At 40.5% G+C, this 21,488-nt stretch overlaps 4 protein-coding genes across 10 annotated transcripts; 1 reads left to right on the forward strand and 3 right to left on the reverse strand.

Moving 5' to 3' along the window:
* Positions 1 to 3,694: 3,694 nt before the first annotated feature.
* On the reverse strand, positions 3,695 to 10,608 carry LOC116930772 (protein numb). Of its 6 annotated transcripts, XM_045168413.1 has the most exons (11): positions 9,635 to 9,823; positions 9,498 to 9,572; positions 7,519 to 7,695; positions 7,316 to 7,387; positions 7,160 to 7,237; positions 6,942 to 7,082; positions 6,491 to 6,680; positions 6,181 to 6,420; positions 5,920 to 5,988; positions 5,627 to 5,760; positions 3,695 to 5,563 (listed from the first exon to the last, which is right to left on the reverse strand). In XM_045168413.1, the coding sequence occupies exons 3-11, from the start codon at positions 7,651 to 7,653 to the stop codon at positions 5,090 to 5,092; spliced, it is 1,533 nt and encodes a 510-aa protein (XP_045024348.1). In that variant the 5' UTR covers positions 7,654 to 7,695; positions 9,498 to 9,572; positions 9,635 to 9,823; the 3' UTR covers positions 3,695 to 5,089. The 6 variants fall into 6 exon arrangements, with proteins under 6 accessions (XP_045024348.1, XP_045024346.1, XP_045024347.1 ...); XM_045168411.1 differs by lacking the exons at positions 9,498 to 9,572; positions 9,635 to 9,823 and adding an exon at positions 10,445 to 10,608; XM_045168412.1 differs by lacking the exons at positions 9,498 to 9,572; positions 9,635 to 9,823 and adding an exon at positions 9,888 to 10,279.
* Positions 10,609 to 10,739: 131 nt separating this feature from the next.
* On the forward strand, positions 10,740 to 13,550 carry LOC116930763 (splicing factor 3B subunit 2). Its single transcript, XM_032938171.2, has 8 exons — positions 10,740 to 11,197; positions 11,262 to 11,905; positions 11,980 to 12,323; positions 12,425 to 12,629; positions 12,730 to 12,980; positions 13,056 to 13,174; positions 13,249 to 13,409; positions 13,475 to 13,550. Exons 1-8 carry the CDS (start codon positions 10,957 to 10,959, stop codon positions 13,544 to 13,546), a joined length of 2,037 nt encoding a protein of 678 aa, XP_032794062.1. The 5' UTR covers positions 10,740 to 10,956; the 3' UTR covers positions 13,547 to 13,550.
* Positions 13,551 to 16,359: 2,809 nt separating this feature from the next.
* On the reverse strand, positions 16,360 to 18,563 carry LOC123469439. Its single transcript, XM_045168415.1, is given in 6 exon segments — positions 16,360 to 16,809; positions 16,879 to 17,011; positions 17,082 to 17,420; positions 17,423 to 17,996; positions 18,054 to 18,416; positions 18,481 to 18,563. Coding segments are annotated over 5 exon segments (1,722 nt in total). The 5' UTR covers positions 18,351 to 18,416; positions 18,481 to 18,563; the 3' UTR covers positions 16,360 to 16,430.
* A 348-nt stretch (positions 18,564 to 18,911) lies between these two features.
* Positions 18,912 to 21,026, reverse strand: LOC116930752 (cell growth regulator with RING finger domain protein 1). 2 transcript variants are annotated; one of them, XM_045168416.1, is made up of 6 exons: positions 21,009 to 21,026; positions 20,471 to 20,638; positions 20,253 to 20,380; positions 20,032 to 20,194; positions 19,706 to 19,949; positions 18,912 to 19,625 (listed from the first exon to the last, which is right to left on the reverse strand). In XM_045168416.1, exons 2-6 carry the CDS (start codon positions 20,587 to 20,589, stop codon positions 19,407 to 19,409), a joined length of 873 nt encoding a protein of 290 aa, XP_045024351.1. In that variant the 5' UTR covers positions 20,590 to 20,638; positions 21,009 to 21,026; the 3' UTR covers positions 18,912 to 19,406. The 2 variants fall into 2 exon arrangements, with proteins under 2 accessions (XP_045024351.1, XP_032794053.2); XM_032938162.2 differs by lacking the exon at positions 21,009 to 21,026 and having other exon boundaries at positions 20,471 to 21,001.
* Positions 21,027 to 21,488: the final 462 nt, after the last annotated feature.

Consider the following 21,488-nt stretch of genomic DNA (forward strand, 5'->3'; position numbering starts at 1 on the left):
TGCATGAAAGCAACGACTATTTGCCGTCCTTATTTAGTTTTTTAGCTATTAGTGGCACATTTCTTGCATTTATACAAAGATTTTCCAACTTTAGAAGCTGGACCACGAAATTGAAAAATACTTTCAAAAATGAAACACGAGAGTTGACATTTTAAACCACAATATTTCGGTGGAAAAAAAAGATTTTTGCAGACGATTCATCGGTATCGAGTATCGATCGATACTCTACCGATGGTGTTCCAATACCTGTTTTTGAAAGAAGCGCCAATACTCTACCGATACTGAGTATCGCTAGTGGCGCTACTATCGGTATCGAATCCGATACCGACGGTCTGAGGGCTACTTGATACGGAAAATGACATCTATAGTTTTAAATCTAAAGCTGATACCAGCCACACTTAACATATTGGACAGCTTCACGCATTGTTTTGTGTGCAGTTAATTTCAATTGGGTATCCTTACTTCTTCTTGTTATAAAAAAAATATATAGATGTCGTGAACTTAATGGTATGCAAGAACTGAAATATATGTTAAGTGTGGATAGGTATCATCTTTAAAAGTAAAAATATAGATGGCGTTTTACCGTGTCAAGTAGCCATCAGCAGATGATTTTGAATGTAAACATCGTCCTATAATGATTTATTTAAGAAAAACTAGATAGAGATAGATGTTTAAGTTTCTTTTATCAAATAAAATCGTAATAAATTCGAACTACATATTTAAATTACACTTAAGCAAAAATTTGCACTAATAATAATGCTAAGATTAAAAAACTTTTTCTCAAGAGGGCCTTATGGGTAGTGCTCAGCCCCTCGCCAATCGGGGAGCTTTTTAGTCGATTCGGTGCGGTGATTTCAGTGCTCGGTGCGGTGATATCGGTGATTGGTGCCTTCCCCGATTATCAATGAACAGTGATCTAAATTGGCAGTTACCCTGCGGCCAACAAGAACAAAATGTGACCCTAGTCACGTGATTCTCGTTGGCCAATCAGAGAGCAAGGTCACTGGTAAGACTAACCCCCTATGGCTGAAGCGGTGCTATCAGCGCAGCACCGATTATAGCACTGTTCCACACCGAAAAAAGAAATCACCGGACCGAATTTCCCCGATTCATTTTTATCGGGGAAGCTTAGCGGTGTCCCCGATTAAAATGTGATCGGGGCCGAGCCCTACTTATGGTACTAAAACACCAGATGGGATTGGGCTGAATTGCGAGGTGGTGCAACTCAGCATCCGCTGAAGATCTATTGTGAATTGTCATTTATGGGCATTCGGCTAGTGTAACCGGTTCCAAAACCCGATTACATTCCTTTGTACCCTGTTTGCCCCGTTTCGTGTAATACATTGTATTCTTATTTATTTTCCTTTACTTACCCAACCTATTTCAAGTTTGGACCAGGTCGTATCGTTTACACGGGTATTTTGATCTGAATGGAATCATATGAAAAGTACGTACCCGAGTCATAACTGATCGGCAATTTTTCAGTTAAGTAGGTTGGTGCGGTTTAACGGGTCTCAGGGAATTTCCTTCCCAGTAATACGCGAAATTAACTTAATTATAATCAGTAAACTAGATGTTATAAATTTAAAAAAATACCTACTCGAGTAGTAAACTGATTGAATATTTGTTGTGTAGGTTGGTGTAGTTTGACTGGTCTCAGGGAATTTTCTTCCCAGTAATACGCGAAATTAACTTAATTGTAATCGGTAAACTAGATGTTCTAAATTTAAATAAATAACAGAAATGGATAACTCTTGAAAAGAGCTGTCCATTTTTACAAAATTATCGCTTAAAAACAGTTACTCGAGTAGTAAACCGATTCACAAATTTTCTTGTAGGGTGGTTCGGTTTCACGGGTCTCGGGTAATCCCCATCCCCCAATAATACGTAAAGTTAAAATAATTTTTTGCCGAAAATTCATAGGTCCGAAATAAATAAATTTTACAGAAATGGACAGCAAGAGCTATCCATTTATGTAAAATTAATGAAAAAATATTCATAAACAAAAAATTTTAATACCAATGATAATTTTTACTTACGTTTATTGGGTCGAGTATATCTATGGAGCGCAAAAACTTCACAAAACTTTTTGTCTCAAACTTTTTTGTTGATGAATATTGTCACACGAATGTTGTATTAGCACAAACAAGAAATAATACAATAAGTGATGACTTATACTAAACAATGTTTTACTATAACCAAAATGGGAATAACAATTTACCCAGACTCGGAGAAGCGTCTGAAGACCTCTAGGAAACTCAGGGAACTCCTCTGACGGAGCCTAGCTCCGGGAGTTAACCCGATGGAGACTCATCTAACATTGATTCGGGGCAGCGTTTTATACCGTCGCGCGAATTACTCCCCTTCCGGACTGCGTATCTCCGTATTTTCCCTTAGAGCGGTCTTCTCCTGATAATTTCTTCACCCACCACGGTCGCAGCGTTGTACAAGGAGCGGGTGACTCATCTCTGCGAAGAGAAAACCACTTTCCCTTTTCACCCGCGACAATATTTTTCAAAAATTTTATACCTCAGTTTGGGGTTTTGGAACGGGTTACACTGCCCATGGGTGACAATTCACAATTAACACTAATTTCAATGAAAGTATTCAGTTGCTTAGTTTAACTAATATTTTAAAAAATGAAACCAAAAGGATTAAGGTAGCATTGTATTGATTTAATTAAAAAGAACGAAAAATAAACAATAAACGTAAATGAAATTATTTTTCAATGGGAAAAGGTGACCCTCAATACCAGGAATGGCGTTGACAGCCGGCAGCTCTAATAAGGAAAACGTCACTATAGATTAGGAATAAGAATTTTATGTGGAACTACGGCCATGTTCCCAAGCTAGAAAGTGAACATTGGTATTCTGTTGTAGAGCATATAACGATGCAGTGCAACGTCGAGTTCCCGCAATTATGAGCTGAACAGTAAAGGATTGCGGAGCAATATAAAACGGCCGATTCGGGTTTGGGCTATGATTTTCTTACTTTTTCATCATATAAAAAGATCATTTCTCGAGATTATTTTCTTTCCGGCCAATTTCTCAGCATACTTTGATTGGTTGTTTCTAGCAAATATGGCGGCTAAACACCCAAAAACTTGTCCGTAAATTTATATTTCTGATAAGGTAAAACAGTTGTTTGCCTTATCGGATTTTCGGGGCCTTTAAACAAAAAGAAATAAAATCCTTGAATAAACTACTCTGATTTGAGTATAATTAGTATTAAGGGATAATGATGAAGGGTTTTCCACGTAGAAATATTTCGTCTTCTTTTTAAATCATCTGTTAGTAATAACTTCGGAAAACTGATTCCTTAGACAAGATTTTTTAAAATGTGCAATAAGGCATAAGTCACCATCTAAGGCATATCATCACCAAATAAGAATAAAATAATATGAATCAAAATAAGAATATTGTCATACGTCAAACCCCCACTTTTTAACTCCTGCTTACCCTCGGCTGCCCCCGCAGCCGTAAGAAGCTATGTTAAAGGCGTGAAAAAAGGCCGGCGTTCGGAACGTGACAGTGCGTCTATTTCACTTTTCATTTAACTGTGTTAGCTAAACTTATCATGCAGAACTGTTTCGTGTGGTTTCATTACAGTACAGTCAATCACATCAAATTTAGACGACACCATGATTTTACTAGCGCTTTTGGCAAAATCGAAAGAATTCAACAAAGAACCCTCATTGAGAACGAGGAGAATGTATTGTCGTTACAACATAGAAGAAAATCCATCGAAGTTTTGGGATTTAGTAATTTTTCTGTGGGGTTTTGTTTACGCAAAATGTGATTAAAATTTTTTTTATAGACATGTCCCAAAAGATTACATGGCAAGTAAGTAAAGATTAAAATAAAAAAAAAACAAAGATGGGAAGAAAAGAGCACAAATCGGTAATGTCTTGCCTTCATCCTTGGTTGGATACATGTCAGGGTGTTGGAGACATTGTCCTGCGTAAAGGCAACCGACCGAAATCTTTAGCAAAAGGGCAATAATGGGAGATGGGAAGGCATAAACAATCATCAATTCAGCTAATGGCCAGACAAATGGCCTGCAAACAGCGAACGGTGCATATAATTTAGAAGTGTCCGATGTACCCCCCCCTCCCCACCCTTCACTCAACGCCAACTCTCGTATGTTTCGACGAAACATTCACTGAGCGTGTGAAACATCTATCACTCATTATATGCTACACGGCACCACATTGTATGTCCCAATTTCGTTCAAATTAACCCTCCCCGCGTACGATTGGGTTGTCCTCGACATTATATACATTGAAACACATATACCACATGGCTTATAATAATTTCTTTTTCTTTTCTGTCTTCGCTAAGGTAAAGATAAAGAGATATACAAATTGTGCAATAGTTCCCGCTTCAATGCAAATGAAGCAATGTGAATCTAAATCGAATCGTTATTGTCCGTTGTTTAGGAGGGTAACTGTCTGTGCGAAAGGTTTGTAGAAATAAAACTTACAAATCCCCAACCAAGTACTTTTCCTTCTCCTTGTTCGATTCTTCTGATTTTAACCAAGAGAAGTCTACTCGAATGGTCAACAAATGGGTTCAAAAGGGATGGAGTTGATTAGTTATTCCTCAATACTCACATGCGTGACACAGTGAGAGGGCATCGCAAATCTAAAACGGAACTAGCACACTCGCGCCTGAGGAAAGAGCTCTTGGCACCGTCCACCAGCAAAAAACATAATATTACACAAAGAATACTAAAATGAAGAGAAAAATTTAAATCAAATAATACAAGACATACTCAAAAGTTAAAAATGTTGTTGGCAAAACATAGCTTTGCGGGGGTACAAGAAGTAAAGGAATGTCTTCGTTTTGTTTGTTGTTTTTTTTTTCTTCTTGCTTTTGTGTTTGTTTGTTTTGTTTTGTTTTTTTTTGTTTTTTTTTGTTTGTTTTTTGTTTTGTTTTTTTTTTTGTTTTTTTTTGTTTTTTGTTATTTGTTTTGTTTTCTTTGTGTGTGTGTTAAGAGGCAGGGAAAACATAAACACGTCAAACAAATCATTAAAAAAAAACCCTGGGGGTTGGCTGGGGAGAACTAAAGAAAAGAAATATCACCCTCTCTACATACGAACTTCGAAGGTTTTGACGACGGAATTCTGCAAAAAAGGATTTGTGTTGCTGGGATTACGTGTGGCTAAAGCGGCCCATTCGGCATCAAACGGATCCGAGATTGAAGCGCTTGTTCGATTAGCGACAGAAGGGGAATGATGTGCAGGCGAACTGGCCGGTGAAGTAGAAGAGGAATGAAGCGCTGTGTGGAAAGGACTGCGCGGTGGTATTGCGGGCAGCTGCGGCGGAGCAGCAGCCGCTGGATGACTAACCGAGCTAGTGGAAGGGGTTTCAGGCGGCGATCCCAATGATTGGGATCGCGAATGCGCTACCATGGCAGGTGGACGGCGAGGCGGTAGTGAGCTCGGTCCCTGAGATGTCACGCTCGCCGTTAAGCTGCCCAGCCATTGTTCGCCTCGTGACATTGGATTGTTCACTGGTACTTCCTTGTTGTTCACTTGAAATCCATTAGTTGGTGGGATCACCTAAGCAAAACAGACACATTTTAAATATATTTCAATACTTCGTCATTCAGCCAGAAATGTTACGTTGACTTTGTTGTCCGCGAGGAAAGGATCGTCGGTGGACGATAGAAGAGACAGCCCTTGAGACAGCTGCTGGCACATAGCGCTGACTGCGTTGGAACGTTCAACCATGGGCGAAGTTTCCGGAATAGGTGTCACTGTAACAACCAATCCAAAACATTATGACACAAGTTCTAAAATTAGAGAGTAATTTGGTCAAAAAGTCTTCCGACGATCTGCTGTTCCTATATACACGCAACAGGCCGGGAATAGAAAGCAACAACATAAAAAGGTACGCAAAACAGTGATTCACTCACTAGATGAGTCTTGACCTGGAGATGGCTGCATCCGGTGGCGACTAACTCGGGGAGGAGGCTGAGGACTTTCTATAGGACAGGTCAATGGTATTAAAGCATGCATTAAACAAATAACAGAAGAGAAGAAAAAAAAAAAACCCAACAGATAATGACACAAACAAGGACAGAAGGCGAGCAGACACAGAGACAGTATGCGGAGAAGGATGCAAAAGCTATAGAGGGAGAGAGAAATGAGCAGAAATGAAATAAGAGAAATTTTACCAGGAGTGATGATCAGGTTGGACTTGTAGCTCGGTGCTTCATTGCTTAACGAGTTCTGCTGGCGCTCGACAGTCGAAGGCAAATCTCCGATTCGAAGTGACATCTGCCTCTTGAAAGGTGAACTTTGATTCAACTGTGATAGCCCACGAAATGAACCTTGCCGCTCAAGCAGGTGTGGGGCGGCATGAGGACGTTCGATGGCAAACGGGTTGACGACCGCTTTTGCCGGCGCTGGAGGGTCTAAATTGGCAAAATTCCGTCATATACCAAATCTCCATTTCATGTGTACACTAAGATGATCGAATATTACCAGCTGGCCTGTATTCTTGTGGGTCTTGAATGCGCTCCGTTAAGGGCGCCGCTCTAAAACTGCCCGAGCGAGTGAACGTAGAGTTAGAGGTGTCAAAATTCATGGTGACACTGCATTCCTTGTCACGCTTTTGTTTTCTTTCCAGGCAGACGGCAAAAGCGCATCCCACTGCATGACTTAATCGCTCTCCCTAAACAAGGTCAGAAACCGGATTGCTAGTTATTCAACAAAAAAAACAAAAAAAAAAAAAAAAAAACGAAAGAAAAAAAAAAAAAAAAAACGAAAGAAAAAGAAAGAAAAAAAAAACAAAAAAAAACAAAAACACAAAAAAAAAAACAGGAAAACAAAACAGGAAGCCGTGAATTCATTATCGTTAACAACGGCCACTTCCAGTGTTGAAGCAATCAAGCTTGTCTCGTAGATTGACAGCAATTCATATCACAGTCCTCACCGAGTCTTTGCTGGCTAAAAAACCATGGCACATCCAGCGACGCGTAGTGCCATCGCGGCAGATGTACGAGAAGCCTTTTTCATGGTTACGATCCGGCGCACAAAAGGAAACTTTCTCAATCGTCTGGTCGACAATCAAACCCTGCCATCAAGCACAAAAGGGAGGAAACATGGTTTTTAGCTAATGATACTGAAAGCAATATGTATTTTGTTTCCTACTTTGGTGTCTTCTTCGACGACGCGTAATCCATCGCCGGAAATGTGTAATACTCCTTTAACTGGTCGGCGCCTGGAGTTCTGCAGAGGAAAAACAAAAACGAATGCACTTATTCACTTTGGATTTTTTACTTGCGATGCACGGATGGGCGGATTTACCCTTAGAACTTTAAGTGCCTCCTCGCACACGGGCATACCACGTGACTCGTACACTTCCACGCATCCCAGATACTGTAAAAGTTCAACCAAGATTCATATATTAAGAAAATGGCAGACCGGTAAATTGATACAACGCCTCCTTTTGCTAGCATTTGCAACATACAAATAAGCCGAATCTAACCTAAAACTTGGTTGGTAATTACCTTAACGTAAAAGTTGCAGGTTCCAGCTCGGACGGCAGCCTCATCCGACTGCCATTGGTGGGGCTTAGAGCTCTCTGGGACATGATCTTTGCGGCGACGGAAACTCTCGCGGAAACTTCTCCGCAATCGCTCCATCCTTTTATGGCGTCCGCTCTCTTTGCTTTCGCTTTTCTCAGCCTGTTATACACAATATACAAGTATTAGGTGCCAAACTTTTGTATTTAATACGCGTCGGATACGAGTCACTTCCATTAGTTCAACTCGGACCTAAGGGGGTGAAAAAAGCCTCATTTTGGCAAAATACACCGTTTCAAGAGAAAATTTACGTTGCAATATAACGGCATTTTTTTTTTTTTTTTACGCACCGGCTCCTGACGCTTTCGCAATAGCCACAGGATGAATCATGTTTTGCTTACGGTACCTCTTCAGGATAATAGTAAAAAAAAAAATATAAATAACCAGAAAGAACGGAACACAACCGCAAGTGTAGGAATTTATCGTTTCTGAAGAATGAGAAAGAAAATCTATTGCTTCGTCATGACCACAAAAGAATAAACGCCAGCTTGAAAACCGAGAAGGGGAATTTGTATCCTAATCCAACGTGGACGTGAAATTCGGGAAGGACCACAGAGGAGGAGTTGTGCTGCTCGAGGAGAGGGGCGTGACATCGCTTCACATGTCAGCCAACACCAGAGGGCAACAGGTCATCGTTACGCCCCAGGTAAGACGCAACGTGTAACGTGCTTTAGACTCAACCTAGCCCACATTCCAACAAATATTTTTTTTTTCTTTTCTCTTGTGCTGCTTTCTGTTTGCTGCCGTTTTATTTTTAGACGGTTTTCTTGTTTTGAGACGAACGACTTGTCATTACCAATAATTAACAAAATTTAGAAAGCCCGATAACCTTGTCGATTTCGTTGGCTGCTGGAGCGATAGGATGTGTTACGGCCGACTCAAGCGGATCGTGCGGGAGAGCGGAATGGGCGTTGCCCATTTTGTTTTTGTTATTTTTGTTGGCACTGGATGGAAAAAGTTTTTTTTTTTTTTGTTGTGGCCACCCTATTTCTTAAGGTGACGAAACGTGCATCAACATCCGTGTGATACAAGTTCTTGCGTCGTCACACGGTTGGTTTCCATTACGCCGGCACCGGCGATTCCCATAAGAAAATCGACGGAGGACCGGTTGCCATTCCGGTAGGTAAAAGAAAAGTGCTAAATGTTTCCGTCTGTATCTTGCTGTCTTCTTGTTTGCACCATCAGTTCCTTACGTGTGCGCACTAAAACAGATTAGCTCCACTGTAGTGTGTCGTAACTAGTTCACTCTGAAAGCCTAGGTAATGCACGCTTACGAAACTCAAAAAATGACGAAGAATGTGGCAACAAATAACATCCGAATGATGGGTAGCTACGCAACACGTCCGAAAGAAATCGATGAGAACGACCGTTTGCTGCGTGCTGCTGGAGGAGCAAGCTATAACAACAACCGAACCGCCAGGCGGATCATCAAAATGGCGCCTGTGACGTGAAAAAACCTAAGCAAACGCCAGCCAAAGAGTGGAATGTAGTCCCGACCAGGTACAGACGCATGCACCGTCGTTGGCTCTTTTCGTGTTGCCATAGGTACGTGGAATGAGGCTTTGGCCTTCATGCTTGTGCAGCTCGAGGCCATCTTTGAACTCCCTCCTTCTTTTCTGTCTGTTCTTTCTTTTCCTTCTTTCCTCCACCTTTTCTCGCTCTTCTTCCATCGGCAAAAAAAACGAAAAAAAGAGAAAAAAAAGAGAAAAAAAGAGAAAAAAAAAAAAAGAGAAAAAAAAAAAAAAAAACGTGGTACTAGAATTTCCACTCTTTCAAACCTAGAGGGTTAGATATTAAGGAAGAAAAAAAATAGTAGCAATACACATAGGGTCGGCGTCTATGTTGACGAATTACACACTGCTAGGGTGGACATAAATGAACTACAAGGCAAGAGTTGACTGAACCTGAAGCGAGCCCTATGTCATCGAAGGACGCATAAATCAGCTGCTAACGTCACGTAACTTCCACCACTTTTTCTCCTACAATAAGAGAAAGCTATCTAAATGGTATCATCGAGTGCAGAAGATAATCCATTGTTTACCTTTGACGTAGACTTTGGACAAGGGTCGCATAAATAAATGGGCTACTTCGTCTGCACAGCAATGTTTCGATAAAACGTGGGCAGACAGCTATGGGACAAGGGTTGGTTAATAATCTGGTAATAAGTATTCAGGAACATTCTCACAGTGGGATAATGCTACAAAGACAGTTATGTGGTTTGGGTTGGCCTAGTGGTTGCACTGACGCTGGATCACCAACGCCCTGTTAAGAAAAAGACCCACTCTTTCACTCACCGCCAGAAACAGAGAATATTTAAAAATCGACGAAAGGAGAAAACTGTAAACGGCTTCTCGCAAAGAATGTCAACATGTACGCAATACTGGCGTGAGATACTGTGAGGCCTCCACTGACATAGCTCCGATTCGAATAGAAGTCTCTTATCGATCCGACTCATACACAAGCACTAGAACCTCTCTGTCTCTCTCACACACACTTACACACACCAACTGCTGCCGATAATGAAACTGATTTCTCTTTTTTGTGCTTGTTGCTCGCTTTACCAACGTTTGATGCTTCACCGAAACAAGAAACGGGTGGGACTAAACGGCCATACACAACGTTTTTCACCGACAAGTTTTTCTGAAAATACATGAGCAAGATCCTTCAGAAGGCCAATTGCAAAAACGAAAAAAACTCTGAGGTGTACACGTTTAAGGAAAGAGTGTAAAAATGCCGTCGGTTTCAATTGATGATGTCGACTCAGCCCTGGCTTGCTGAAAGAGAAACTGAACACAACCGACCACGAAACGATTGTCGAACAATGCAAGACAATTGGCTAAAGTAGACTTACCCGGTCTCGGATGAAATTGGAATATCTCAAAACAATATGAATCACAAACGACGAACACCACTCCCACAGATTTGGCAGTACCCTTAGCACAAACTTTTTCTCCGCATGTATTGTAGTAATATGTTAAGAAACCGTTCTGACTGCTGCTTCCCCCCCGGCTCGCCTAGCTCACCACAAAAAAAAAATCGTTCGGTTTTACCTTGTGGCCATCTGGTGTTCATATGAGCACACCGTAAACTAACCTAGTTCCGCCATCTAGGTAGTTTTTACTAATATCTCATATAGTATGCACTATTCACCACCGTTTGGTAGTGGCTTTGAGGCTTGTTGTAGCTGCTATACATCAATTTGTTTTGCTTAAAAGTTTTTTTTTCCCAACCTCGTTTCAGAAAATCGTTTCAGAAATTTGAACCGGAAAATTGAGATCTCTTATTTTACTTTAACTAGACGAATCAATCTTTCGATTACCACATCGCTTTATTGAATCACAGATTATTTTGTGCGAATTCAACATGGATCATCACATGCCACCCGGCTACGGCCAGGAAAATTACATGTATGGAGATCCTTCTATGTCCTACCAAGGTAATCCTGTCGGTATGTACGGATCGGGGGTAAGGCCTATGTCACCACCTCCAGGAGATGAAGACATTTCTGCCCATGAACATCTGCCGTCAGCACTTGAAGAAGTTCTAGCTTACAAGGAGTACCGAGTGAGAGAAACAGGCCACTCTGGAGAGGTTGATAATATCAGTAAGTTTTGTAGTTATTATGTGGTTTTATTGGAGTTAGTAAACACCCTTTATTCTATTTTTAGTTACTGAAGTCCCCGCTGAAAGTATTGTAGAGATTGATCGAAATATAGATGAAAAGAAAGATGATTTGGGTGGAGAAGACAATGTTGAGGAAAAAACCAAAACACAAAGAAATCAAAAGAAAAAGAAGAAGAAGAAGCGTACCAAGAGACATCAACAGAAAGAAGAAGAAGAAAATGAACAGAATGATGATGTCGACGAATATCCGCAAGTTGACATTGAGTACGTTCAGGAAGAAATCACGTATGACGAGAAGAACCCATTCTATCGTCAGTTTGCCAAAATATTTGAAGCATTCAAAATCATAGACGAGAAAACTGCAAAGAAAGCTGAAGAAGAAGAAGCCAAGAAAAGAGAACTACAACGGAATTTGGAACTTAAGAAAGTGCCCAAGTTTGCTGAAGAAGAAGACTTGGAGGAGAAGAAGGAAAACGCTGACGACGACAAACCAAAAGTTTCGAAAAGAAAACTTAAACAGCTTACTCGGCTCAGTGTGGCCGATTTGAAACAGTGTGTTGCAAGACCCGACGTGGTAGAAATGCATGACGTCACCGCTAGAGATCCTAAGCTGCTTGTCCTTTTAAAAGCTACAAGGAACTCTGTTCCAGTTCCCAGACATTGGTGTGCGAAACGCAAATATTTACAGGTTTGTTCACAATAAAAGTTGCTTATCGTTTTGAATGGATTTTCAAACCATAGAATTTTTTTTTTTTTACATAGGGAAAACGTGGTATAGAGAAACCACCTTTCAATTTGCCAGATTTTATTAAAAAGACTGGAATCATGGAAATGCGAGCTGCTCTGCAGGAAAAAGAAGAATCGAAAACACTGAAAGCCAAAATGCGTGAACGCGTTCGACCAAAAATGGGGCGTGTTGATATTGACTACCAAAAGTTGCACGATGCTTTCTTCAAGTGGCAAACCAAACCAAAGATGACAATCATGGGTGATTTGTACTACGAAGGCAAAGAATTCGAGACCAGAATGAAAGACAAAAAACCGGGAGAGTTGTCTGATGAATTGCGAACTGCTCTAGGAATGCCTGTCGGCCCTAGTTCAAACAAGTAAAAATCTATACAAAATCTTTCGTCGGATCACTGATACGAGGGGCATCCTTTTGATAATTTTTTTTTTATTATTATTATTTTTCTTTTTTCTTTAACAGGATTCCCCCTCCCTGGTTGATTGCAATGCAAAGGTATGGACCACCTCCATCTTATCCGAATTTGAAGATCCCGGGTCTGAACGCTCCAATTCCAGATGGCTCCTCCTTTGGTTACCATGCAGGAGGCTGGGGAAAACCTCCTGTTGACGAATTTGGGCGACCTCTGTATGGTGATGTATTTGGATTGACTGGCAGCGGAGGTGACGTAAGTAGTAGTCAGTAGTCAACCAGAAACACTTTTTGCTTGATAGTCATCTTTCGTTTGGATATCTATTAATTTTTTTTTACCCATCTTCCCTTGACAGACGATATTGCTCGACGAGGAGGTTGATCGCACATTATGGGGTGAATTGGAGTCTGAAGAAGAAGAGGAGGAGGTTGAAGAAAGCGAGGAAGAAGAAGGCGAGGACGAAGAAGGTGCCATTGATCAATCAGGCTTGGTCACCCCGGCCGAGGGACTTGCCACACCTTCCGGATTCTCATCTGTACCTGCTGGTCTCGAAACACCAGACATGATTGAGCTGCGAAAGAAAAAGATTGAAGCCGAAATGGAGAGGTATGTACTTTAGGGTAGCTATTCGCCGCCTAAGTTTACTGTAATCATTACCTTTCTTTCCTATCAATCTATTAGTACCGAGACGCCTCAGTTATATACCGTACTACCAGAAAAGCGGACAGATAGAATCGGTCAAGCGATGATGGGATCCACCCATGTATATGATATTGCGGCTGCTACCAGTACGCAAAAGAGTAAGACCCTTTCTTGCCATGTTGGTGTTTCCAGTTTCATTTCCTTTCTCTTTGAACATGTATGGTCGCTATAGGTAGCGGTGGTGTGGAACTCAGTTTGGATCCCTCGGAGTTAGAAGGTTTGGACTCTGAATCGATGGCCGCCCGCTACGAGCAAACATTGCGGGAACAACAAGGCAACTTGGCTAAAGAAGATTTCAGTGACATGGTGGCTGAACATGCTGCTAAACAGAAGGTAAATAATCGACGGGGCTGACTAATGGTTACTTCGACATTTCATTGTTTTATTCCTTATAACAGAGCAAAAGGAAGAGGCAGCAACAGCAAACTGACACAAAACAAGCCAAAAAATACAAGGAGTTCAAATTTTAATATCGAAAAAAAAAAAATTCTCTGGGATGATAAAATATCTCGTAATACACGATTTGCAAAAAAAAAATATGGTATCGGCTGGTCAATCGTTTTAGTCACTTGAAAATCTTTTGGGTGGTTTGCAGATCTAGGTTTTTGGTTTGAATTTCTATGTCGATTATTATTAGTATGAATACTATGGTTTTAATTCACTTCCTAGCTTGTTTCTTTCTTTGTTTCCCTTCTTGTTTACTAACACAGATTGATGGTGTTGACAAATATTGCAATAAAAAAAACCGCCACAGCGCCATTGGGCTCTAAATGGAATTATCCAGATCGATGATTAATTAGATATTTCGTCCTTACCTTTAGACGCGTTTTTGTAGTATTACCGCATTGATTCGCACCATGTTCGTATTTTGTCAATTTTTTCCATTTGGTAAAAATTGTTCACTAATACCCCATGCACAAAAGAATTTCCAGTGACGGAGGTATCAATGCCTGTGTAAACACCAGAAGAAATTTATTCAAAACTGCTTTATGCTACGCGTTCAACATAAACTTCAAACATAAAAATAGGGAATATCGTTAGGTAGGCTAACCTACAAAAGCTGAATTTTGTCAGTCGCCGTTGTATGTTGTACAAGTTATAAGCGAAATAAAAGATCTACTGTTGAGGATATTTTAACAGAATATTGAAGCTGTAAAAACGTCCGTGTGTCAATCTCAATACCACAGAATTGAAAATGATAAAATATTTTGTGAATTGCACGTTGTCGGGTCGTTGTTCGTGTTGTACAACATCATAGGAGCAAAAGCCTTGGTAACCTGTTCGGGAGCTCTTCTGTGTATAAGGGTCGAGGGATCGCTGACTCTATTTCTCGAGGTTCATCTCTTGAGAAAAAGTGGAAAAAGGGGTAGAAATTTAGGGAAATCTTGGAAATTTAGGGAAATTACGGAAATAAAAATAAGTGTCCTTAAAACGTCCGATGAAGTGTTTTGGATGATTATTTAGTTAATTTTAACAAATTCAGGTTTATTACAGGTGAATTACTCGTGGACTGTTGGTAATTTTGTATATATTTTTTACAAAATGCTAGGGCTCGGCTCCGATCACATTCTAATCGGGGACACCGAAACTACCGCACCGAAATCACTTCCCCGATTAAGATTATCCCCGCACCGGATCGACTAAAAAGCTCCCCGATTGGCGCGGGGCCGAGCTTTAGCACTCGGCCTCAATTTGATTCTATTTTCTCTTGTTTTATCCGGTGGATAATAGCAGACATCGCGGAAAAATAGAGAAATCACGGAAAAATAAGGAAATCCCGGAAATTTAGGGAAAAGTACGGGAATTGCGGAAATTTACGGTATTTTGGGAAAAACTAGAAATTACGGAAATTTACGGAAATCACGGAAATAAAAAGAAAGGGGAATACGGAAAAATATCTCTAGGTTCACCCTGGAAAAGAGTCGACGACCCCTCGATAAGAGTAAAGCTAGCAAGGTCGGGATTAAGTTTCTTTCAACAGCTTGTTAGATTGCTTGGGAAAAAAGGAACAATAAGTACAGTGTTGCACTGCTAACACTACTGCTGCTCTACAATGAGTGATATGTTATTGTGAAGTGTTATTACTGCGATGAACGAGACACAATGTTGTAAAATACGGAGGGATAGGAAAACACCTGTGTGTAAAGAGCGTGTGACGTCATAGCCATAGGAGCCCTTACACTAGGTGAACTTCGCACTAAATAAAATAAACGTAACACAAAAACATAATGAAGGGAGAATTTCCTACCTTCCCGTCCCCCCGCGGTGGTACAACAGAAATATAGGAAAGGATAACAATAGTATGAATAGCTTCTCTTATTCGAACACTTCAAATGATTATGTTTATTTATCACTGCAACACATCCACGTAACCCTAATGGCATGGGCAATATGTAAAGCATGATTGGTTTTGGGATTTATTAGTAACAAACTTTTCCCCTACTCCTACTGAAGGTCAAATTGAATCTTCTCGAATCTCCTTAATCAATTTTGGTGTAGAGCGAAAATATTAACACAACATTTTTTAAAATTTCGTTTTGTTTGTTTTGGTATTTTTTTGTTTTTTAAATTCTTGCTTTCGTAATAGCTGTTATTAATTATTCAGTGGAAATAGACGAGCCAAACCTGATCTTTTTGCCGTTCACCAGATTTAACTGATTCAGTGCCGCTTTGTCGATCATCTCGTAATAATACTAACTTATTTATGGTGGCCACGTCCGAGGGGTCGCCGACTCTATTTCTCGAGGTTCACCCCCTGAGAAAAAGCGGAAAAAGGGGTAGAAATTAAGAAAATTTAGGGAAATCACGGGAATTTAAGGAATTTACCGAAATAAAAATAAATATCCTTAAAACGTCCGATAAAGTGTTTTTGATGATTATTTAGTTAGTTTTAAAACCAATTCAGGTTTATTACAGGTGAATTACTCATGGACTGTTCGTAATTTCATATATTTTTTTACAAACCACCCAGAAACACAGACCCCTGGTTCCTCCACTATGGCTATTTCCAAGTATATGATTGGATTGCCGAATTTTAATTTAGCGCAAACAAGAGTTAAAAAATTGGCATGCACTACAGACTTATTCTACAAAAGCCTCAGTTGATCTGCTCAGTATTTTTACCTATGACAATGCTAAACATGATGCATAAATGCCGTAGAATCACACAATTACATTAATTTCATCGTCCTTTCTGATATATTTTAGTAGCTGAAATTGTTGGGTGTATTGGATTGCACCGGACACTAAGGTTTGCCTCCCTCAGAAAACTCAAGCGACAGTATTAAAGGTTGCCAATCTACCAGCTTGGATTTATTTTCCGTTGATTGGTTTCGGGATGGGACACCTTGATATTTAATTTGGCTGAACCCAATTCAAAGGCGAAGCTTCTTCGTATGTGCAAGAAAACGGATGAGCCCCTACGTTCGAAGAGTGGAACGGTTGATCGATATCTTCAACATCAACGACCGCCGATCCCACAGCAGCCAAATCCATGCTCTTTTGTTGATGTTGACTGTGTCTTAGCAACATAGACGAGAAGCCGTAGCTGTTGGTTGCAGTAGGTCGATGGTCGAGCGATGTTGAGGCTTCACCAGAAGAAGTGGACAGCAATCCCACGGAACGCCAAGACGGCAATGGATCCAGAGAAAAATTTGTTGCTTCAAAATCCACTGTACTACCAGGAGGAGAAGCCAGCAAAAACTGCAAATGACGTATGTATTTTATTGCCAACCTGGAGGAACCAAGAAATTGACCATCGTAGCTTAGTTGATTGGAACATTCGTACAACAAGAAGGATTACCTGAGGGATTCGATTTTCGATAACTTTTTCCCTGGCGGCTTAATGTATGGCAACTTCTCGCGTAAAGAATCAAATGCTCGATTCATGTCCCTCATTCGAGTTCGTTCTCGATCGCATGCGGATTTTTTATAATCTATTATCGAATATTTGGGGAATTACAGAATTTCGTATCGACAGTTTTGCTTTAGGACAGATCAGCAAACCTTTTTCATACTGGGCTCTGCTCGGGTTAGAACCTCTCCAACAACGATTGGGGTTTGGGTATCGTTCTAGGCTGACGGCATGTTGGAGCAGGTCCTCATTTTCAATGTCAGCCGCCATAAAAATCCCACCATCTTGCAATTGTTCTAAGCGATGTCCACCGTGCCCAGATCTGCCACTACGATCCATAATATAACTTCCAGCTGCTGAAGAGCTTTCTGGTACCCAGATCCGCCTATTGTTGGTGTCAAGGTGGTACAACGCGTTGGATCCCGCAGGAACGGGCAATGATTTGAATGGATCTTCCATCATCATGAATGATGGATGTGAATACTCCAAAGGCTGTTTTTTGTTGACATGATTGGATAATGGCAAGGTGAGCCAAGCTGCTGATGGGAAGATTGAAGAGCCAAATGCGCTTGAGCTTCCTCGTAGCTGTTCTGCATCCAACATGATGGATTAAAGTTGAGCATGCTTGGAATCGGCATTAAACCATTGGTCGTTTCGACAGATGCATCCAGGGGTTCGTCAATATCTTGGACGACGCTAGGCAGATGACAAGAAGCCAATGTTACGTAGCCGGAAGGCGACTGACTATCATGTGGATTGTCAACATAAGAATTTTCTAATTCATCTCTGTCTATGGAATTTTCGGTCTTGAGGAGTTCATTTTCTTCATCAATTTCTAGATAGGTAGTGGAAGATTCCAGCAAAAGATCTTTCCTAAGTTCCAAATTTCCTGGCAATTCCAATTCATTGTCTTGCTTACACCTGAAATTGGATTCATACACGGTGACGCTTCCTTCCTTAGTTTCCACAGAGGGAGTTTTTTGGGCAGAAGGAGATTGGCTAGTTGATAGATCATTGTCGATGTCCCCCAGAGCCAGAACTGTGGAAGCCATCGTCAAGTCTTCAGCCTAAAAAAAAATACCTTCCATTAATAAATAAACATCGATTACAGTTTAGTTACGTACCGTATCCGTATCGAAAACTGGTACCTCCAAAATATCGCCATTCTCGTGAATATGAATACTGAAGTGCTCGGACTCTTGTCCACCAGGGATTTGAATGACGCTTCCACCCGACGCTGGGATCCAATGAATAACCTCCACGGCTCCTTCGCAGTCGACAATTTTTGAAGCTGTAATGGCATCTTTGACTTCGCTGTCTTCAGATAACGACTGTGAATCCGTTGCCTCTGCAGTTTTTTTTTCTTTCTTTTTGTCATGCATTTTCCGGGCTGAAGAACGATTCTTCTGGTAGCGTGCCATGGTTAATCCTAATAATCCCAGCTCGTTCTACTATTTCGGCTCTGTACACGTGAGGGCTATCGAATCCTTTTGTCATTAAATAATTTATCGATTTAAATTTCAAAAGTAAACTGTAACTGCAGTTGAGAACCTGAAATATTGCACTATCTGCACCTATGTGTCCCCTCCATCCGCTCAGGCGTTTCCTGTGCGACTGCTTTAGTATGGATCTCGACAACGACTATTAAAATGGTACTTCGTGTCTCATTCTGTGTATTTGCCTGAACAGGGAACAGTGATAGGGTCACTGTCTACGAATATTTATAAAATATCTTTTTTTCCAACTTATAAATTACGAATCTGTTCAAGATTTCTACACTACAACTTTATGAATTTTAATGTCAAATAGCTGTTTACAGCAAATTTTATTAGCGGTATATGTTGTCTCACGTACCAGTTGTTTCTCGTTAATGAGCTTCATGGAGTAATTTATCAAACGATGATTTACATGTACGAGCTCAACATTCATATTGTGTTTATAACATGCAGAATGATGCATATTGTAAAAAAGCGACTTTAAAGGAGGGCTCAAAATAAATATTTATTTTTAAATCAGACTTTTTTAACATTTATGACATTATTGAATGCATCGATCAGCTGGTACGCCACGTTCGTGCAAGTGATACACGTGGTGCAGTGCACACAGCTAACACCTGTGCAAAGGGGCGAGGTGGGACTGGCACAAAATGCAGCACACGTCATCATCGCCCCTTCTGAAACGCAGGTGAACAGGTGGTCTATGGTTAGTACGTTCAACAAACAATTTCTCTCTAACAAAAAATGAATTTGGAACAATCTGATTACTGAAAGGGCCATATTTCATACTAGACTTAGTTTTTTTTCCTGCAGTTTGAAAGATGTAAATGAGAAATAATTATAAATGAAGATCAGGGAGCGGATGGATTCTTAAAATACTCCCAGCTTTGTAATAGCTGTGTTTTTTTTTTGTGTTAACCATTTTCGTGCAATTGTGGAAATATATGGTTTTAAACGGGTATTTCTCGAGACATATTTGTACTAGATTACAAAGAACGAAATGACACGACTTCGACAAATGGGGCAATTTTCTACGCGCTTGAAGCAATTCGCACAGAGACAAGCATGTCTGCAAGGCAGCAAAACATGTGTAGTCGGTAAATTCCAACAGATAATGCAGCTGACGTTGCCTTCTTTGAGAAATCTCCGCATTGAGTCATCTTCATCTGTACTTTCATTCTTCTCCTGTGAATACAACGGCTAACAAAGAAGAAAATAAGTAAACCTCAATCAAGGAAACATTTCATCTACCAAGTAACAGATTCAACCAAAGACTTTACCTTAAGGTTTAAGACCCGGCCGCCTTTGAATTTCAGGTACTGACACAAAGTCGTTGCCGGAGCGTTGCAATAACGGTCTGGAATATGGAGAATAGTGATTATGGCTGCTGGTTCTTCATCTCTGATACATTCAACATCTGTTCTGATGTGAAAAGTGACAAAGGCGTATGTCAATCTTGGCAATTGACTAATCGGACACTGTATTAAGAAAGGCTTGGATAAATGAACATCCTCTTTGGCATATCTGAAACAAGATAAATAATGCTGTAAACATGTAGGCTGATGTCTTTATTATATCAAATTACTGCCAATATCATAGTACTTACATCTGCATATTAGGTAAAATTTTCTCTTCAGTTGTGAATATTTCAATAAACTTTTGCCATGGTTCATTAACCAAGACTTTTACTTTGTCGGCTGACATTTGTCTGCAAACAACAAAAAGACATGGAAAGTAGCTGGTGGAGTACAAAGTTAGATGATGGCTATCTAATAAAGAAAATCTTGAAGTAAAAAAAAATTCATATAAAATTATATAGGAATATACCTAATCCACTGGAGTCAAATTTTCCTATTTCCAATGAAAATGGTAAATTAACTTTAGCTAAGAACTGTTCCTGAGCTGGTTGTTTTACCTCTACAACTGATGTCACAGCAAGTTCAAACTCATGAAGTCTAACAATTACACAATGATGAATACACTTTAAAACATTAGTAATTGTTTCCTTCAGCATAGTACATGCTTGTCAAATAAGAAACATGTACCTGAACTGCCGGATAAGAAGGATCATTGCTGCACAACATATCAGAACAGTGAAAATTGATCCAAAGTTTGAAGCAACTGCCAGGTAAGTTAGTTGGAATGCAATGTGTAACATTTGCATGTTTTACGTTATCATTTAGCAGTTCTAGAAATGCATTTCGTTGTTAATCCTTCATGATTTGATTTGATTTAGGGAATGGGTGCTGTGCTGCTGTTGCAGCAACTGGTCTTCTGTACAACGAAGACCTTCCGCACCGGCGTACGCAGTCGTACAAGGTGAGTCGCACATATGAGCAGTGTAAATGTTGTAGTGTGTATTTTGTGTGGAAGAGGGCGATGGAAGTACCATCATTTTTATATGCGTACTTGTTGAGCGATTTGTTAGGCGATTTAGGAAGAGGTGTGAACTGTTCGTGTAGTGGTGCGTGCCCGGATGTGGGAGCAACTATGCTCACCAGGAGAGTTGAACTCGGATCTCAAGGTGCCCCGATCACCAAGTGACGCCTTATCCAACTCACCCATCCGCCCCCCTTGTTAATCCTTCATAAAACAATAACAAACTGAATGAGATTTGTAGCGGTGCTGAGTTGCGCATTCTCGCAATCATGCTTATCCCAGAGTCATATCTAGGGCTCGGCCCCGATCGTTTTCGATCGGGGCGAACCGCGGTTTGCCGGCCAAAAATCACCAAACCGTCGGTTCGGTTTAGCCGTTTTTTACTTCGGTGCGGTTCTCGGTTTAGAATTCAGTCAAACCGGTGCGAACCACCGCCATTTTGAAAATTTTTTGAAAATTTGACGGAAATTTCAAATCAACCAATCAAATCGCGTTGAGCGTAAAGTGGCACCAATGGTTGCCAGGTGGGACCTGAGTTGAACTTCGAACTTAGACTAATTTACTTAATTGAGTCAGGTCAGGCTGTCAGGCATTGCTGTAATGGCCTAAATTATCAAACATGGCTAGAGATATGTTAAGTATTCCAGCCACTAGTGCAGGCAGTGAGAGGGCGTTCAGCACTGG

Source organism: Daphnia magna, linkage group LG1 (assembly GCF_020631705.1).
Source record: "Daphnia magna isolate NIES linkage group LG1, ASM2063170v1.1, whole genome shotgun sequence".
Classification (NCBI taxonomy): Eukaryota; Metazoa; Arthropoda; class Branchiopoda; order Diplostraca; family Daphniidae; genus Daphnia; species Daphnia magna.

Excerpts from the sequence above, each read along its gene's own strand:
- LOC116930763 (XM_032938171.2), top strand. The coding sequence starts at position 10,957 with ATGGATCATCACATGCCACCCGGCTACGGCCAGGAAAATTACATGTAT. Across the intron at positions 12,981-13,055 it reads ATTGAAGCCGAAATGGAGAG|TACCGAGACGCCTCAGTTAT; the intron begins GTATGTACTTTA and ends TCAATCTATTAG. Across the intron at positions 13,175-13,248 it reads TGCTACCAGTACGCAAAAGA|GTAGCGGTGGTGTGGAACTC; the intron begins GTAAGACCCTTT and ends TGGTCGCTATAG.
- LOC116930752 (XM_045168416.1), bottom strand. The coding sequence starts at position 20,589 with ATGCAAATGTTACACATTGCATTCCAACTAACTTACCTGGCAGTTGCT. Across the intron at positions 20,381-20,470 it reads CTTCTTATCCGGCAGTTCAG|ACTTCATGAGTTTGAACTTG; the intron begins GTACATGTTTCT and ends TGTAATTGTTAG. Across the intron at positions 19,626-19,705 it reads GCCGGGTCTTAAACCTTAAG|CCGTTGTATTCACAGGAGAA; the intron begins GTAAAGTCTTTG and ends CTTCTTTGTTAG.
- LOC116930772 (XM_032938180.2), bottom strand. The coding sequence starts at position 8,512 with ATGGGCAACGCCCATTCCGCTCTCCCGCACGATCCGCTTGAGTCGGCC. Across the intron at positions 7,083-7,159 it reads TCGTCGAAGAAGACACCAAA|GGTTTGATTGTCGACCAGAC; the intron begins GTAGGAAACAAA and ends GCTTGATGGCAG. Across the intron at positions 5,989-6,180 it reads CAACCTGATCATCACTCCTG|AAAGTCCTCAGCCTCCTCCC; the intron begins GTAAAATTTCTC and ends CCTGTCCTATAG.